Here is a 20,283-nt window from a genome sequence, read left to right as displayed (position 1 = left end):
TGAGGCACCTGGACAACTCTTAAATACATACAATACAACTCAAAAGACCGATCGTTTCCACCCCAAAGTGCAATATGTATCCATCGATTCGTCCGAATGATTACTTCCTCCGCTTTAGATTTATCGATTTTTAAATATGTTTTAAATTAAATATTTTCAAATCAATTTTGGATATATGTATTATTTATTGAATGAAAGAGTCTACTAACACTATTCAAAAGTGCTCAGTCTTGAGAAGATCTTGAGCAAAAACCTCATCGGGGTTTTTTTTTTATGGAATAGGAGGACAAACGAGCGTACGGGTCACCTGTTGTAAGTGATCACCGCCGCCCACAATCTCTTGCAACACCAGAAGAATCACAGGAGCGTAGCCGGCCTTTAAGGAAGGTGTACGCGCTTTTTTTGAAGGTACCCATGTCGTATCGTCCCGGAAACACCGCACAAGGAAGCTCATTCCACAGCTTTGTAGTACGTGGAAGAAAGCTCCTTGAAAACCGCACTGTGGAGGACCGCCACACATCCAGATGGTGAGGATGATATCCTAACTTATGGCGTGTCGTGCGAAGGTGGAATGGGGTCATTTATTATTAAGACAAAATTGTATCAGATAAAATATTTCATTCATTGAGACCTAGAATGAAGGTTAATGTCCTATTTCCTGTATATTGCTAGTTCTTTAACAAAATAAAACATAAACATCTCCAAAGAAAAGACAAACAATTCCAAGGTACTTGGAAGGAGTACTTTAATAATATTTTAAAACTGATAGTAAATTCAACACACCTCTATATTATAAATAGAAACTAATCAACTCTACATTAACGTACAATAACACCAGTCTCCGTGAAAGATCAATAATCAATTATGGCATAAATTTCAAAACAAACTCTGTGACATCTAGCGTCAGTGTGTATTTTTAGTGAAACGATGTGTTAATTAAAACAGTAATATGGCGCTATTAAAATTTACTCTAGCAATCCTTTTGGCCAACGCAATTCATTTTAGTTATGCAGTGAGTATTAATATAGTTATTTAATGTTTAAAAAAATAGAATCAGTGCGTAAACATCAAATGGCTTCCTTAGAAATTGAGAATATGCTAAAATCTACTTTCAAAATGGTTACTGCAGTCCAACAATCTCCCAGAATTTTAAACAGCAAAGCATAGATAGCCTTAAAGTAAAGTCCAAAAATAAACAAGACGGTTTAATAGCTAAGCCTTCAGAAGAAAGTAGGAAAGAAGACTTCAAACAAAACATTCTCGCTCCTTTGTTTGCCTAAAATCGTAAATATAAATTAGTGCGAGTTAGTTTAAAAACGTTGAAAAGTCGTAGAAATAGAAATATGAAATTATTTAAAAGACGACCGTTACTGCAAATTGGGACGCCTGCGTCCCTTGAAGTTATTAAATGTTTTTACACCTTTATTCTGGCAATCTCTTACGAAAATATATAAATTGTATAAGTTTACTCACCATTTCAACTGATTACTTCACAAAATATGTTCTAAAACTGAGAAAAAAGAATGAAATACAATTTTAAAAAATGACAGTAAAATGTTCCAATTATATTATATATCTATATTCACATTTTGACGGTGAAAAAATGCGTTCAAGAATAAACAATGCAAATGAATTGAAAATGTCAATACAGATTCAATTTCACAAAACTATAAAAAATAATCAGGGGATGCCCGCATCCCATTTACGTCAAAAGGTAACACTTGAGACGATTTTTACCTAAGGTATTAAGTATCCCGGTAAATAGTACCCAGCTTGAACCATAATATCATAACGTATAGCTGCTAGGACTATCGAGGGTTCAGATATCTGTGAATGCCTCGATCGCAGGTGTTGTGAAGACACCAATAAAACTACCAAAGGTAGTATTCCAGTATCCTAAGTGATATTAATACTGCTCCCAAATTCCACACGTTACAAAGTTAAATATCCATCCCCATCAACTGGTTGTGTAGCGTTCATCGTCAGTGCGGTCATCAAGAGATTAATATGTTAGTTAAAGAAGAATTCGCTTCAGATGCTAGTTCTAATAAAGTATTTACTGTATATTTTGACAGGTTAAGCCTTTAGTACCTAGATACTAAAGAAATTTTGGTGGTGCTGTGGCCACGAGTAACTCCTGACTAGATATTATACCCCTAGTATATTAGTACATGATATATCTACTATGTATAGGGCTTAGATGTGTATTTCAGATATCAAGCCAGCAAGCTCCTACGGAAAAATTGGATAAAGTTGAATTAAAAACAAAATTTTGTGAAGATTCATCTGACGATGATGTTAAGTTAAAAACTAACAATGAAACTGAACATGTATCAGAGAATTCCAAAATACCCAAAAGTATTACAAGCAATAAACCTAACCAACTAAATCTTAGTTTGAAGTCTTCAACTGTTCAGCCAGCAAAAAGCACCTCAATAATTAACGTTGAACCTCAAATTGTTAGACTTCCAGTTAAAAAAATCAATGTTGTGCCAGAAAAGAAAGTGCTTCAAAAAAATAATAATGAAATTAATAGAAATAATAAAAGTAGTGTCCCATCAACACGAAGAGCCATGGAATTCGTTGATGATATTGTACTGCCACTAAAAAGTGAACCTCGTCCAAGTGCGATTAAAAGTGCAATTCCAAATGTTGATAAAGACGAAAACAGTATAATTAGCCGTTTTAAGGATGATAACTTCGATTACCATGACAATCTGGAAATGAAAAATAAAAATACTCAAGATAATGTATGTACCAATGTGATTCCATTATATAAATGCGAAGAAAATAAAAAAAAATACATTGAAGAAGCAGAAGGTTGTGAGCAATATGTTAATAAAGAAACAATTAATGAAGAAATCACTACTCAGAGCAAAGAACAAAACATCGCTACCCATAAAATTCCCATTGGTTAGTATAATTTGATACAATTTATCAATTCATTATCATTTTGTTACAGAATAGATCTTGAATTTTATTTATTTGTTGCAATAATTTTATCAATTTTAGATGCCAAGCCAAGCGTAATTGTATACAGCAGAGATTACAAAGATGTTATCGATGCATTTCCTCAACAGAAAACAGTTGCAAAATATCCACTGAGTCGCAGCCCTTATACAATAGAATATTGTGGCAATGTTTGTGTCCCTTACAGCTCTAATGGTTATTATCAAACACCAAGTTATTATGGTGATTATAATCAGCATAATGGCCAGATAGATTATTCGAATAAATGTAAACAAAATATGAATAATTTTAGAGTTTGGAGGTCGTGGAACAATATGATGGTTCATTATTACCCGAATGCTTAAACACAACGACAAGAAAATATTAAATTAACTCCGTCATTTTTATATTATTCTGTGGCCATTTATTCACACGCTTTCTTGACTTTGTATTTGAATATTATATGAGAATTATATCTGTATATATTTCAAACTTTTAAAATGTTATGTAATCTTATATAACCCACAAAATAACTTCATGTTGCTTATAGAGTTAACTTTTTAGTTAAATCTCAAATAAAATACACAATTTTAGAATTTTTGTAAATATTTAACATAAGCGCAATTTACCTACACTTATTTAGTATAATATGGTAGATAACTATTGTATACTACACTGATAAATGTCTAGATATATATAGAAAATCTTAAAGTATTGTTGTTATAACTGTTTCTGTAATTATTTAATCCTATTTAATTTTGGTTGTATACAATTTCGTTTTTATGTAATAAATAGCAATAAAAAATAACATAACTAACTTTATAAATATATCGTATTTTAACAAATTAGCCTTTCAGACTTAATTAAAATGAAGCACTTGTAAAAGTTTAGATGATATCTATTGATGACAAATTATGGCTTATGACAAATGTACATAAACTATGTTGTTAACTCTAAATGAGAAATTTGACGGGTTTGACATTGAGAATCAGGGTAAATATTTTAAGGCTAACATTTCAATAATGCCTAATCAACCCAAGAGGTCTGTTAAAAAATGCATTTTTTTATGGTTAAATGTAGTTTTAATAATCGCAACATAACACATAAATAACAAAAAAATAAAATGAAAAGCCGGGAAATTTGAAATTCAGCATTGTTTCCATGTGAAAATTAGCCACTGCTTTAACAAGAGAGATCTTAAAACAATCAATATGTGCTTGTCATTAAGAAGAGCCACGTCTTTTGAAAATAACAATAATTTGTAGTTGAAAGGAATTTCGATCTGGCCAATGGCTTTCACATGCGTATAATATAATATATAACAGAAAGCATTTCGTTTGTTTCCTTATTTTCGTCATCATCATCAGACGGAAGACGTCCACTGCTGGACAAAGGCCTCCCCCAAAGGTTCTGCGCTGCCGTCCTCCAACGTCCTTATTTTAGCTGTAGGGATCTTAGGAATGTCCTGTACAACGCTAAATGATACCCACGTAAGTATTTTACGTTTTTCAGCACCTTCGTTTTTAGAGGCAAAAAAAATATTTTCTCATTCAGATTAGGTTACGGATTGGGTTCCGATGTATCTGGTCTCCATCTAGATACTCTCAATTAATACTACGCCCAAGTGGAGCCTGTCTCGTACAATGTGTCACGTACAACTATGTAAAAATAATACTATAAGAAATAAGGAAGACACTGGGATTAATTTCAATGTAAAATAACAGGAAGCGTATGAATCTTCCTTTATGAAGTCCTCAGGGGGATTCAAGGGGCGTAGTTGAGAGACTTATCTCACCCCGTTTGGTAGCATTGGCCTCAAACCCAGTAGGATGTGTCGAGGGTCTTCGTTAGCCATCTGGCAGAATCTTTATTTGTTGAGGCTAATTTTGACTAAGTGTTTTTTTTTTCAAATTTTTAGAACTCGAAGATACATGTACGGGTTTATAATTAACAGCTAATACAATTTAAGCAAAGCTTGGCCCGGCTCCAATGGTCCCCATCTAGGAGCAGCATGATTTCGATCCTATAGAAGTAAATCCAATGACTAGCTGCTTCTCAGTTTTCCTGATCCCTTAAGCGTTTGCGAAATGGGTATTCCCCAGTACCACGAAAGGTTCAGGTCTGAGGAATGAGGAGAAAGTTCGTCAGCTATATCGTTTTCTTCTATGCTTTAATATGGACGATAACAGATTAATCCTATTATATTCTATTAGATAGCCTAGTTTTACACCGCACTCTCAAAGAAATCATGAAGATATTGTGTAGGATATTCATGGCTTGAGGGCCTGTTGGCAATCCGACATTTTTTTTTTATGAAAATAAGGTACGAGACGAGAAGGACGTTCAGCTGTTGGTAATTAATACGCCTTGCCCATTACAATGCAGTGCCGCTCAGTATTATTGAAAAACCCAAAAATTCTGAGCGGCACTACAACTGCGCTTGAGACATAAGTTGTCAAGTCTCATTTGCCCAGTAATTTCACTAGCTACGGCGCTCTTCAGACCGAAACACAGTTATGCTTACACATAACTGCTTCACGGCAGAAATAAGCGCCGTTGTGGTACCCATAATCTAGCTGGCATCCGGTGCAAAGGAGCCTCCCACTGGTAAAACTACCAAATTATTGTTATCATTACAACTTTTAAGGTTCAAAGTACATTTCCCATAGAGTTACATTGAAAATGAATTTTTTCCACTTGAACGTGCCAACAATGGTCATTTTGAAGAAATTGGTTGGTTTACGTTACATAACCAGATATACTCGTACAAACACGGGCAGGAGACACGCGAGGATCGGAGGTCGTCACTAGTTTTATAACTTAGTAAATATATACTATATAAATAAATAATAACTTACACACTAATCCCTATTATCCCTATATTATAAATGTGAATGTAAGTTTGTTTGTTACGCTTTCATGCCTAAACCACTGAACCGATTTTGATGAAATTTAGTACAGAGATAGACTAGAGCTTGGAAAAAAAAATAGGCTACTAAATAAAAGGAGGGGTTGAGAAAGGGATGGATCATGGAAGTATGTATGGTAGTTCGTCATTATCGAAGATGACACCATAAAACTTTGTATTTAGGCACTTGTTAAGAAATAATAATAATTCTTTATTTGAGGCTACATGGCCCATAAAATAAAATAAATAACATATATATAAAAAAATATTTATAAGTATTTGTTCGAGCGTTTTTGAAACTTTGACCTACATGGGGATGAAACAGGAGATAAAAGTTCGCAGGGAGATACGAAGAGACTGTCCAGAATGACAAGGGATATTCGCTGTATAGTAATAATAATAATATAATATTGACACACTTTTTACACGAATTATCTTGCCCCAAGTTAAACATATATACCCTGTGTTATAGGTTACAAGACTATTTGATACAATATACTTACTTAAACATAAATATATTCATATAAACATACATAAATACATTTAAACATCCATGACTCGGAAACAAACATCTATATTCATCATATAAATGCTTGCACCTACCGGGATTCGAACCCGGAACCTCTAGCTTAGTAGTTAAGATCGCTAGCTACTCGGCTATACAGGTTGTCAATGTATAGTAGAAGAGCGCTGCTAGCGAAAAGACCAGATTGTTTGTGTATTATTGGCAAAGTATCCCAAAAATAAATATTCTGCCCAAAGTAACTATTCCACGCGGACAAAGTCACGAGTAAAAGCTAGTAATATTATAAATGTGAATGTAAGTTTGTTTGTTACGCTTTTACGCCGGAGCTACTGAACCGATTTTGATGAAATTTGGTGCAGCGATAGACTAGAGCTTGGAAAAGGATATAGGCTACATTTTGAAAATTGAAATTCACGTTGATGAGCTATAACTATACCAATACTAGGTTTAGTTTGCCATAGCAATCTTCCTCAAAATAATACCGCCACTATAGACCGCCACGCATCCAGATGGTGGGGATAATATCCTAACTTGTGGCATGTCGAGCGAAGGTGAATTTCGGCGGCAGGAATCAGGTGAAACAGCTCTTTGGAACACTCCCCGTGATAAAAGCGGTAGAAGACACACAATGAAGCGACGTTTCTACGCAACGCCAAGTGATCCAGCCATTCACAGAGCACTGGGTCCTCAACAATTCAAGTAGCTCTGCATTGCACGGGGTCAGATGGATCGAGCTGATACTGGTGTGCGCCACACTAGAGATGACAGCAATACTCCAAGTGTGGCCGGACCTGCGCTTTGTATACCGCTGAAATCGCTTTGTCATGAATTTAAATCGAGACTAGCAATTGAACTAGTTTAAGTAAATCTGAGTTTTATTAAACTCAGTTTGAAATAACATTGGTGAAATCGGGCCGTAGTAATAAGATTCCCGTTACCCTTCGGATACACCGTTCTTAATGATAATCCACTTCCCATTTACTAAAGCTCCGCGTCAGAAATCCTTGGGCTTATTTAACTAAACCCGAATATTATGTAGAGCGGGTCTTCGTAATCACTCTAACAAAGGACTAACGTTAAACCAAAGTTCTTGTTTAGATTTGTAATATGGTTAATATCTATGTTTTTTTAAGTTTTACTTCTTTGGGCGCGTTATGAAAAAAATATGAGAGTGAATTTTTAAGATGCGCGCGCATCACTGTAACACAAATGTAACAGTTTGAAGTTGGTTCCTAAAATTTTCTAACGTTTGCGACATTCGTTATTGATGTTATACTTCTTTAGGTACGTTATGAAAATAGGATGAGAGTGAAATCTTAAGATGCGCGCGTGATAGATTATTAAGCTTTTACGTAATAATTTAATAATAATAAAGAGGTAAATAACTCTGAAGTGTCCGTTCGATGCGGCAGCTACGAGCCAACTGTATCTAAGCACCACTGCGCCGAACCAATGAAACCTTAGTAGACTTAGTTTGACAATTCTAGCTGCATGGTCGCTGATTGGCTGCTCGACTCGAATCAGCGATCAGGAACAAGCTCTTATTGGCTGTATTGACTTTTAAATACAATTGCGCTACTTTTTAGTTTTAAGATGTCTAAACATATTTTATATATATTTATTCAGAGTTATTTACCTTTTTATTATTATTAAATAATTACGTAAAAGATTAATAAGCTTAATAATCTACCACACGCATCACCGTAACACAAAAGTAACAGGGTGAATTTGGTTCTTAAAATTTTCTGACGTTTGCGACATTCGTTATTTTTTTTTCGGTTTCATCGTCCATTATAAGGACAGGCAAAGGGTTCAAGCCCGTACAGCCGTATTCGTTATTTAATAATTAATTGTCAAAGCCATCGTTGCAAGATTTTTACAATATTGTTCTTTCTAAAAACGTAGAATAGCACGAGGAATAAATAATTTTAAGGATCTTTGCTTTGTTAGGCCAAAGAACTATAGCTTCTTGCGTGCATACATAAGTATACACACACTTTTTATATTTTATATAATATACATATTGAAAAATTATGACTAGCTTCTGACAGTTATTTCATTTTAGTCTACATGCATAGAATGATGGTGATCGAAATTTAAAATTTACCACTGGGTGTGGCCATCTTTTGCACAGGATGCCGGCTAGATTATGGGTACCAAAACGGCGCCTATTTCTAAATAATAAAACAAAACAAAAAGCTCCTAGTCTCTTTGAACGCAACTAATGCTGAAATACTGACTTCGATATTCATTTTTCAAAAATCCTGATATATGTAATAGACAGGGCGTATCAAATTTGATTGAAAATTGTCATTTTACATTAAATATTGAATCTCAATAATGCAAGCAAGATATTATGTTTCTTTTAATGTTTCATTTTATTTTAAGTGAAGAAGATCAGTTTGTTACTTTAGGTGATCTCTCACTTCTACTAATTACACAAATTAATTTATTAGGTTTGAGCTCCGCATCGTTCTTAAATTTTGTTTTTAAATTAAAATAATAATTATTACAAAGGCCAAGATTGTCAGCCAGAGATTACAAAGATTTTTCCAACATTCGACTGCAAATAGAGCATTATATCTTCCAAATGAATTTTATATTGCTTAGTAAATGACACAATAGGTTTTTTCATTTGAATTGTAATCCTACTAATATTATAAATGTGAAAGTTTGTATGTCTGGATGTATGTTTTAACTACATTAACGCAAAATCTACTGAATAGATTTTGATGAAACTTTACAATAATATAGCTTACACACCAGAATAACAAATAGGCTATAATTTATAAAACTATCGTGTGAATTATACAAAATATAAAAGAAGTGTGATTGTTACCAATGAATACAACTAGCGCCATCTCTTATCAACTAGCAAGCAAAAGATCAATACAATTTATATGGCAAATCAGCGTTTGCCGGGTCAGCTAATAAGTAATAAAATTACGACTGCATCACGTTGTATTATTTTAAGTTTCACAATGTAATGTTTCATCCAATACCACTTTTAATATTGAACACAATATCTGTCACGTATTGACTTCCATGAACTCCATAAGAATGGTAGTTCGTTACAGGAATTAAAGCATTTCAAATATAGAAAAACTCTTTGTGTCTCTTTACAAAGTCTTACGTAAATGAAGCTATTTCATGTACATATAGGAACTCCCCTTTCCGAACGCCACCCTAATTGTGACCCATTGCGGCAAAAATAAAATTACTAATACTGCAGCAAGATTCGCTGTGATGAAGAAAAATATTCTCTGTGCACGCGAGTATTGTGTTCGATGTCCACTAAAAGCGATACTATGAAAATGTATTTTAAAGTATTGTTGAATGTATGATGCAAAGAATGTGACATCTGTTGGTGTGAATTATTGTTAAGGGTCTATGTTCTTATTGTAAATATAATATGCGTTATGACCATGACATAGAAACCAAGATAGTACAAGAAGTCACATAGCCGTTTAAATATGTTGCCTCACAGGTATTATAGACCATCAGCGAGTAAGTAGTGATATATTATTGTTCTGATTGGCGGCGCGTAAATTTTGTGTTGTGTAGTATATCTTTCAGAAGGGAATAAAGCTCTATCACTGAGCAGGCAAACCTATGCATGCTCACCAGGATGCTAACTGAGCAATGTCACCTAAATAGGCACTTCAGCGTGGACAGAACCATTAACGAAAATCTTGCAGATTTTGCCTTGAGGCCAATGCACTGCCTCTTCACCCCTTCTGCGATTAAGACCCACTAATCCATAAGCGTAATACCATCCTTGGCGCCTACACCCTGCACACAGGTGTTGTTTGTAATACTTCCTTAAACAAAATATTACGGTTCGTAAATGCGACAGGGTGAAGACAGTAAATTAATACTGGAAGTGGTGTAATTAGGACTAGATAAATAGCCACTCTCTCCAAACAAATAATAATAAATAATAGTTTGACGGATTGTTGGCCATCGGGGCAGTAAAGTACTCGAATGGCGACCACGTATCTGAAGACGCATTTGTGGGAGGCCTACCAACACGGTAGGCCTCCCACAAATTGTCCAAATTGTCGGTCCATGGACCGGCAATTTGGTCAAGATTTCCGAAATATACGTCGGATGAGGGCAGGCAAACAACAACGTAATTTATGTGAATCAAAAGCATAAATATAAGTGAGGAGTACAACGAATAGATCCAAGTATTTTTATCTAAAATGCCCGAAAATTACGTATGAATGTATAAATAAAATATTACTTCCAATTCATAGCCTACGCACCGCATATCTTAAGGTGGACTTTCAGGTTTATATAAATGGATAGAGTGGCGAGGCTCTTATCACTTTACGTACTTACTTAACAGAAACATTGTGTGTTGCTAATATGTGTAATATCAAATAACGTTAAACATGTTTTCATGTTTGTCCAACTAAAATCAATATTAGTGAATAGTTATTTACCAGGTAAAGCCACTTAGGGGACTTGTCCCATAGCCGGATAGTCAATTTTCTCTTGGAAAGGTATACTAGTTATAGAACCCGTGTGAAAAGAAGAGACCCATGTATTAATTATAGTTGATCACTGACTGTTCACACTCTTCTTCACAAGTTTATCGCGAAAAGATCCATCAAAGATGAAAAGCCAATTATAGGCAATATATATGACAATAATTTTCTAAAAAAATATATTATTCGATTTCTAGTTGGAGATTTTTTTTTACCAGCAAATAAAGCAATGTCAATGTTGTAATAGTTATTTATCTACACCCATGCTCTAAATCCTCTATTAAAGATTCTGAAACAGTTAGCTTATTACCAACATTAAAACACCCAATGTCGTCATAACCATTACATCATCCAGACGAGTGTTGTAATGTTGTACTGAATTTCATAACAACAACCTTGCTTTTTTTTTCGATCCCTTCATCCGCAAAGAGTATCAACATACAGCCACATTCTTATTGCTCGATGCGTGGTATCTATATGAACTTCAAAAAAATAAACATTTTCGTTTACGCGCGTTCCATACTACCAGAACGTGGCGCACCGTAAGAAAAAGGTAGATTATTCGTAACCCCACCATTTTTCAAACTTTTTTTAAACAAAACAATACAAAATATCGAAGAGAAATGGCGGGGTATTCGAATAACCTACTTGTATAACGGCGCGCGACGTTCTGGTAGAATAGTATGCGCATAAACAAAATGTACTTTTTTTTTTAAATTGATACAGATACCACGCATCAAGCAATAAGAATTTGGCTGTCTGTTGAAACTATTTGCACATGAAGGGATTGAAGAAAAACAGAACAGTTTTTGATTGGTTGTGACTGATTATTAAATTCAGTACATCCGTTTGGATGATGTAATGATTATTAGAACATTGGGTGTTTTAATGTTTGCAGTAATCTATAAGTTTAGAATCTTTAATAGATGTACTGGGTTTGTGGTGCGGGATGTAAAGCAGAGAGGCTGTTTACTGGGCGTGCGGACGACTCGATTATAGATCTAATTTAACATCTGAGTGCAATGGAATAAATGAAATTTGTTACCTTTCTTTAATCGGATAAATAAGTTTAGGAATTCGTGTATCAAAAACCAGGAATACTTTTTCTATATGGCTTTCGATTAATACGAATTAATGACGACCCTTATAGCCGAATGGTCAGTGACCCTGACTACTAAGCTAGAGGTCCCGGGTTCGAATCCCGGTAGGTTCCATTTATATGGATGTTTTTTCAGTAGATTTGTTGTAGATTTGTTTAAGTTCACCTTGATACATAAGATGTTAAGGCTCATTTGCCCAGTAATTTCAGTAGCTACGGCGCCCGTCAGACCTAAACACATTACTACTTTACGGCAGAAATAGGCGCCATTGTGGTACCCATGATCTAGCCGGCATGGTGTGCAAAGGAGCCTCCCACTGGTAAAGTTATCTTGGTAACTAACAGTCGAGCCTTGCCCGTATCGTACTAATGTGTTTGTTGGTTTTCGAATTCATAACTACGTTTATTCGACACTATGAGGCCAGAAAGGCTGATTTGATTCCACTGGTGCTAAAATACGTATGAATCACGATGATCACATACCCGATGATGAGGTGGCCCGTCCTCTCTTTTACTTGTCTTCCTCTTCCATAACAAAAAACGTTTTCGATAAATTAAGGTTTAAAATAAAACAACGTTGCAGGCAAATTTTAATCATTTTATTAAGGTAATCCAAATTAATACTATACTAGATTATAATATTAATTTTGATATTATAATATTAATATTAGACTTATAATATAACATAAGTTGTATTTAAATATGTATATTGTTATCTAAAATGCCTTAAACTATAAAAATAACAAATAACATTATTTTTTAACAAAATACAAAAAGTATAAACAAATAGGCGATTTGATGTTGTAAAGTATTGAATTGTATTAAATTCTTTGACTTAGATTTTGACTAGAATTCGGTTAAGTTAAATTCATAACTAACAGTGACGCGTCCTCTCAGGTCGACTGTTTTCGAACAACTGGCACTGGAGTAGGAGTTGCGCATACCTATTCTTGTATTTATTGTAGGGTAGATGGATATTTTAATTTAACACCTTTTTGTTTATATTCAGTGTTATTAAAAATTGGAATGTCAAAAGAATATAAAATAGCTATATCATAAGTTTTATTAAAACAGTATAGAAAGAGAGATACCTACTTTGTGTTCTATTTATACAGATAAGTGTAAATTTTAGGCTCAGATAATTTTCAATAATAAGAATTGTAAACAAATTCACAGAATGCTTAACCCTAAGAGGGTCTAAATATTAAAAACAAAACTGAAATTATACTATTTATACTTTTAATTTTGTCCAACCATAAATTGACATCTTGACATCTTGTCATCTATAATTTAATTTACTAATTACTTGTTTCGTTTAGTACATATTTAAAATATTTATCTTGTAGATGTACAAGCTTCGCTTAAACAATAACAGTTGTTAGTACAATTTAGTACTAAGCAACAAATTCTATATTCTTTTAGTAGTGAACGAAGCAGTATATTCCTGTAGTATCTAATCGATTTATGTCACAACTAGCAAACTTCTCATGTACAATCTCTCGTCAACGAAGCGTTTGCTCTCTAAAATCTAAAACTAAGTAGTTATGTTAAAGCTTTAGACGATAGCAAATGTTTGCTCAGGCAACAAGAGTAAATAACCTCCAGAGAGAACCACTGGTTTCGGGTCACGTATACATCAGACAATATCATGTTTGTGTATGCAACTCAAAGAAAAACGATGATTTAGCTTTAATAATGTAGAACAAAGCCAGTTTTCGAATACTACATGAAGGGAAATGTGTTTATTTGTCAATGAATACCCTTGACTGTATTGCTGTAAAGATCAATAATTGAGGTTGCCAAATTAAATTATTTTAATGACAGATGAATTATCTAAATCTTGCGAGTCTCACTGAAATATCATATCTTATTTCAAAATTACATCAACCCGAAGCCATTATGAAAAAAATAAAAAAAAGCAAATTACCAACTACCTAGTAAAAAAGAATATATTGCAAGTAACATTCATTTCTTTTACAGGATTTCTTCGAATTCTTCCCTTACTGCCTTGACAGCCTTTTTCGTACGAATACTATGTAGACGGCCAGATCTTTTTCTGTCACTAACAGAGGAGGTCTCATTGTACCTATTAACAGCCCAGTACATAAACATTTTACCAACACCAAGCGTATGGAGAGTTTTAAGTATTGCATTTGGCTCCATCCCTACTTTATGGAATGCAATCACAGCGATTCAGTTCTCTTTTTAGCGATTCACTCCATTTTAATATCGAAAAATATTGTACAATGTATTGGCGCCAAAATGAGAAAACTCAATGAACAATCCTATAAATATGACAGATTCCAAATTCAAATGTAATATTTTGTTTAGATTTAATTTTTGGCCAGAATATTTATGGCCAGACTAAGTATGTTAATCAGGATATAATTATTGAATAAGTATTTGAAAATCATCTATTGGAAAATTATATTTCATATTTCACATAAACATTTACGGCCTTACAAATAAAATTGGCATAAATTTATAACTAAGCATAAACCAAGAATATGTAAAATGTTTACAAATAGACATTTTGCTTACGAATGGTTTATTCAGACGTAAAACGTTCCCCGCGTTTATTTGTAAGGCAGCTTGTCATTCGGAAAACTTCAGAATTATCATTGTATTGACAGTGTTGTCACGGATATTGTAAACATTAAGCATCTTTGTTTATCATCAGTTATAACTTTATACCAAGTTTATTTGTAAGGCCGTTAGTATATAAATCGCATCGCAATTACAATCGCAAATTTGCAGTTAGTTATTAAACAGTGAAGTGTTTTCATTCTCACCTCATAATATATTTATAATTTCTATTATTATTATTCTTTTGTTTTTCTTCGCCACATCCGTCAAAACATTTTTGGATCTATCCAAGACACTATACTCATAAACGGATGACGGAAGACAAAAATTGTTATTTTCAAAATGTTTCTACAACTAAACTTGAACATTAACACTTTAAACATTATATTTTTAACTAGATATTATATCTTCCTGTGAGATATGAGCAAAATACGTCTTTGATCTAGTTCAATAATTACATCAATCAAATCATAATTTATATATACAATATTTAAAAAAAATTCGAATATCTATAATTGAAACTATCCGAAATAATCGGATAATCTGAACTAATTTTAAATCTGTAACCGCAACCGAAACTGATAAACTATTATTGATTATCCACATCTGAAATACGAAATCCACAACATACCTATAATTGAGAACTTGTGATTTTTGTAAGTATTTGTCTCTTCTAATGAAACAAACTAACTTAATAAATAGTTTTATTATTTGTTTTCCTAGTACCCTACGCACATTAAACTAACAGATACATATATTTCCAGCCTAATGTAGCCAATTTGTGGAATCAATTACCGGATGCTGCTTCCTCGCACCAATACGACTTTGGGATCTTCATGAAATGAGCATACACCTACCTTAAAGGCCGGCAACGCAAATGTTGATCCCTTTTGTTGCGGATATCCATGGGCGCTTGCCTCACCATTTCCAATCACTTGAGCCTAATGCGCGTTTGCCCCCTCTTATATAAAATAAAATATTTATTTAGCAAAGTGACGGTAGCGGAATATGCCGTTGACACTCACCAAGTCGCCTCCCAGTCGATCCTCGAACGCAGCGTACCATTGTTTTTAAGTTTTCGAATTCATAAGATCCTACGTTTTTGGAAGATTTATAAGCTCCTTCCATTCCTCTGGTGTTACAAGAGAGAATGGACCGCGATGATCACACACCACGAGGTGACCTCTCCTCTCTTGTCCTAGTCGCCTCTTCCATAAAAAAATACGATTACTATAGATTAAGGTTTAAAATAAAACAATTTTGCAGGCAAATGTTAATCATTTTATTAAGGTAATCTAAATTAAATTATATCCGACAGGAATAATAAATGCATGCATGGCGGACTTATCATATAAACACAATTATTATTAATGCAAATTACATAAGTTGTATTTAAATATGTATATTGTTGTCTAAAATACCTTAAACTATAAAAATAACTAATAATAATATTTTTTGACAAAATACAAGAAGTATAAACAAACAGGCAATTTGATGTTTTGACGTTTTTTCTTTATTCAATGTTATGTAATTAATGAATTTTATTAAATTCTTTGATTTAGATTTGGACTAGAATTCGGTTAAGTTAAATTCAGATATGAAATTGTAGCTGAGATGGGTTTAAAAAGACACATATTGTGTGAAATGCGGGATTTTCATATGAAATTAAATGCTCATAAATATCAGGGACGCGTCCTCTCAGGTCGACTGTTCTCGAACAACTCGTCACTGTAGTTGGTCACACCTATTCTTGTATTTATTGTAGGGTAGATGGATATTTGTATTTAACCCACATTTAACTCCTTTTTGTTTATACTCAGTGTTATTAAAAATTTGAATGTCAAAAGAATATAAAATAGCTATTTCATAAGTTTTATTAAAACAGTATAGAAAGAGAGATACCTACTTTGTGTTCTATTTATACAGACAGATAAGTGTCAATTTTAGGCTCAGATAATATTCAATAATAAGAATTGTAAACAAATTCATAGAATACTCGAGATTGCTTTCTTTCACAAGACTATAAGATCTCGTATAGTTGCATTCTGATAGGTTGAAATATTTTTTTCACCACTGTTGATACATAACTCAACGATTTATCACTAAGAGGGTCTAAATATTAAAAAACAAAACTGAAATTATACTAGTTATACTTTTAATTTTATCCCACCATAAATTGACATCTTGACATCTGTAATTTAATTTACTTATTACTTGTTTCGTTTTGTACGTATTTAAAATATTTATCTTATAGAGATTTACAAGCTTCGCTTAAACAATAACAGATGTAAGTACAATTTAGTACTAAGCAACAAATTCTACTTTTAGTAGTGAACGAAGCAGTATATGGCAGTAGTATCTAATCGATTTATGTCACAACTAGCAAACTTCTCATGTACAGTCTCTCGTAAACGAAGCGTTTGCTCTCTAAGATCTAAAACTAAGTAGTTATATGTTAAAGCTTTAGACGATAGGAAATGTTTGCTCAGGCGACATGAGTAAATAATCTCCAGAGAGAACCACTGGTTTTGGGTCGTGTATACATCACACTATATCAAGTTTGTGTATGCAACTCAAGGAAAAGCGATGATTTAGCTTTAATTATCTAGAAAAAAAGCCTGTTATATTCGAATACCCAGTGTAAATTGTAAAATGTACCCATTCTGGCGCTGTAAAGACCAATTTGGACGTAGTCCCTGAAAAACGTTTTAAGCCACAAACATCGCATTTTAAGGAATTCGTGTTTAAAGTTTAATAAATATAAGTGTATTGGTCTACTTACATGTCATTTAAAGCGTGACAGTAGGCCTGCCATTTTTTGTCAGTCTGTTAATATGAATCACGTGACCAGTTGTGTGTTCTTAACTCGATTTCGACATGATTGTGGCTTGGAACGTTAATCTGGAATTATGTTTAATCGAGGGTGCCAATTAAAATGATTGTAATGTCAACTGAATTATCTTAATCCTCCGAGTCTCACAGAAATATCAAATCAAATTTCAAAATTGCAACAACCTGAAGCCATTATGTAGAGCCAGAGTATAATTGAATAAGTTTTTGAAAATCATCTGTAGGAAAATCGTATTATTTCACATAAACATTAAGGATATAAATCGCATCGCAATGGCAATCGCATATTTGCAGTTTGTTATTAAACAGTTCCGTGTTTTGATTTCTTATCTCATATATTCATAATGTCATCAATCATAAAATAATAGTCATAGTGCATCATTAATATATCTACTCAAACCATCAACAAAAATTAAAAGCTTCACTATAGTTCGTAATCACTCTCTAGAACCTATCAATAACAATGTATCGGCGATCGAGCTTTTATTATAACCAGCTTTCATTATACTTAGCTAGAGTAGCGATCAAAATCATAACAACGAACAATTAATTGCTCGGTCTCATCTCTCTATAAAATATATTGACTATTATAGATGCTATGATCTACATTAGTAAATATTTTTTATATCAATGCACAAAACCCGACTGCATTGGATTTATGAATAAAAGTATCGCGAACGCACGTTTAACTAAAACAGTTATAAAAAACTGAATTAACATCAATCCACCTTCTGTTGCAGAAACTTCAGTTACGGAGCGGAGACCTAGATACTGAAAAAGACCGACAGAGACCGAATAGACCTTTGAAATATGGAGCTGGAGAAAAATGTTACAGATTCCATAGACCGCTTTTCGCACCAACGCGAACGTGTATATTCTGAGATAACTTAATGTCAAAACGAGACTTTCCACTATATGCCTTCGTAGGGTGCTGGAATTCTTCGGACATATTGCTCGTAAAGTGGGCCACAATCTTGGACAGGAGAAGGCAAAATAGTATAATAAATAAAAAATATAAAAGCCAATCTAAAGTATAGTTTATCGCCCCAAAGGCTATCAGTGTCTCTAAGGAGTGTTCACTCATGTCTCCAAATCCTATTAGTTAGAAATCGATTATTCATACCATTGTCCTTTGACAACGTAGACATTAGTGAATTGACCCCATACGCAAACAATGTAATTAATCATAGACGACGTACTATTCGAAAGCAAAATTTCTATGAATATGTTTTATTTCATATTGGTATTTTAATTTTTCGAATGATTTGAAAAGGAAAAAAACAGACATCAACATTGGAAACTACTCGAATTTTAATTTGCAGTGTTTTCGGTACATCATCAAACATCTTAAATAAATAACTCATACGTACGTAAATTCACATTTTCAATATTCACAGAAATTCACTTCCTATTTTCAATGAAGATGACAACATCGAAAAAGATTTTAAAGGTAATATTGAAAAATTTCGGAGACAGATCTTTAAAATGATGTAAGTAAATTATTTAGCACAGGATAAAAACTCTAAATACGTACAAACGAGACATATTTTAATAGATTAATTACAACGACCAACTACAACATGAGACTTGAGTCCAATTTTAAATAAAGGTTGGCGCACACTAAAACTTTGCAGTTTATCTGAACGGCTGTCACATTTTTAAATAAAAGTGGGGGCGAATGTAAAAAACAATCTGACACATGAACTTAAATAATTGCAATCAAAGTAGGTAATCATTTATGTATCATATTTCTATTCAATTATAACAGTTGCAGCACAGTGATATAAAATAAATAATATTGCACACTATTAATTTATCTGAAAGTCTTTGTTTTTTTTTTATCACTGACTTAAATGTTGAGAACCCTTATGTATTTCTGAACTGAATATTGTTATCAACCTTAAACAATGTAATAAAGACAGTTTTAAGAATAACAAAAACATTCTTCACTTTATTAAGTACATATTTTACTGTATTACAAAAAGATTTAATGTAATGTTTCTGCAGTGCTCCAAATAATAGATGATTGTTGTAGTAGTACAGCGTCCAGTGTGTGTCAACCTTTCTAACCTACACAGGCGATCGCGGGGTGTCTTAGGGAAGGGGAAGTCTCAAGTTATAAGGCGCGGGTTACATTTAGTTGGTGGTATCTTTGCGGACCTTGTGACCGCGGAAAGACGCCTGTATCTTGGTGGCGGCCTTGTTCAGGTCTGGGTCGGTGAGATCTATGTTCTCCACGTCTTCCTGCAAAGAAACAATTGAATTGGTTAGTTCCGGCCAAGGCTTGTAAATGTAAAGGGGTGAAATCATTATGATTAAATGAGTAAAGGGGTTAAATCATAATCAGCGGGAAGACGTCCACTGCTGTACAAAGGCTTCCCCCAATAATTTGCACGACGATCGGTAATGCGCTGCTCTCATCCAACGTATTCCGGCGATCTTGACCAGATCGTCCATCCATCTTGTGGTCTGCCTACCAACACTGCGTCTTCCGGTAAGTGGTCGTCATTCGAGAACTTTACTGCCCCAACGGCCATCCGTCCCTCAAACTATGTGTTCTGCCCACTCCCACTTCAGTTTCTCAATCATTTGGGCTATATCGGTATTTATTGGTTCTCCTACGGATCTCCTCATTTCTGATTCCATCTCGCAGGGAAACGCCGAGCATAGCCCTCTCCATTATTATCATTATCCCTCTGAACTGACCATGAGCTTTTCACAAGGCCCATAGTTAGCGACCACGTCTGCGTACCGTAAGTCATCACTGACAACACACATTGGTTGAATACCTTCGTCTTCAGACACTGTGGTATTTGGTATACTCGTATTTAGCCCAATATAATTTAATCAAAGAATGTTACTAAATGGGACT

At 33.8% G+C, this 20,283-nt stretch overlaps 2 protein-coding genes across 3 annotated transcripts in view; one reads left to right on the top strand and one right to left on the bottom strand.

Moving 5' to 3' along the window:
• The first annotated feature begins 903 nt into the window (after positions 1–903).
• LOC126976264 (uncharacterized) lies at positions 904–4,247 on the top strand. Of its 2 annotated transcripts, none has more exons than XM_050824525.1 (3): positions 904–1,012; positions 2,214–2,913; positions 3,013–4,247. In XM_050824525.1, exons 1-3 carry the CDS (start codon positions 950–952, stop codon positions 3,312–3,314), a joined length of 1,065 nt encoding a protein of 354 aa, XP_050680482.1. In that variant the 5' UTR covers positions 904–949; the 3' UTR covers positions 3,315–4,247. The 2 variants fall into 2 exon arrangements, with proteins under 2 accessions (XP_050680482.1, XP_050680491.1); XM_050824534.1 differs by having other exon boundaries at positions 909–1,012; positions 2,201–2,913.
• Positions 4,248–12,626: 8,379 nt separating this feature from the next.
• Positions 12,627–20,283, bottom strand: part of LOC126976724 (sperm surface protein Sp17) — a 131,556-nt gene continuing 123,899 nt past the window's right edge. Inside the window, exon 5 of the mRNA XM_050825228.1 lies at positions 12,627–19,655. Coding sequence (XP_050681185.1) covers positions 19,548–19,655 — 108 coding nt within the window. The 3' untranslated portion in view covers positions 12,627–19,547. The remainder of the gene's footprint in view (positions 19,656–20,283) is intronic.

Source organism: Leptidea sinapis, chromosome 2 (genome assembly GCF_905404315.1).
Source record: "Leptidea sinapis chromosome 2, ilLepSina1.1, whole genome shotgun sequence".
Classification (NCBI taxonomy): Eukaryota; Metazoa; Arthropoda; class Insecta; order Lepidoptera; family Pieridae; genus Leptidea; species Leptidea sinapis.
This window is presented reverse-complemented; position numbering and strand designations above follow the sequence as displayed.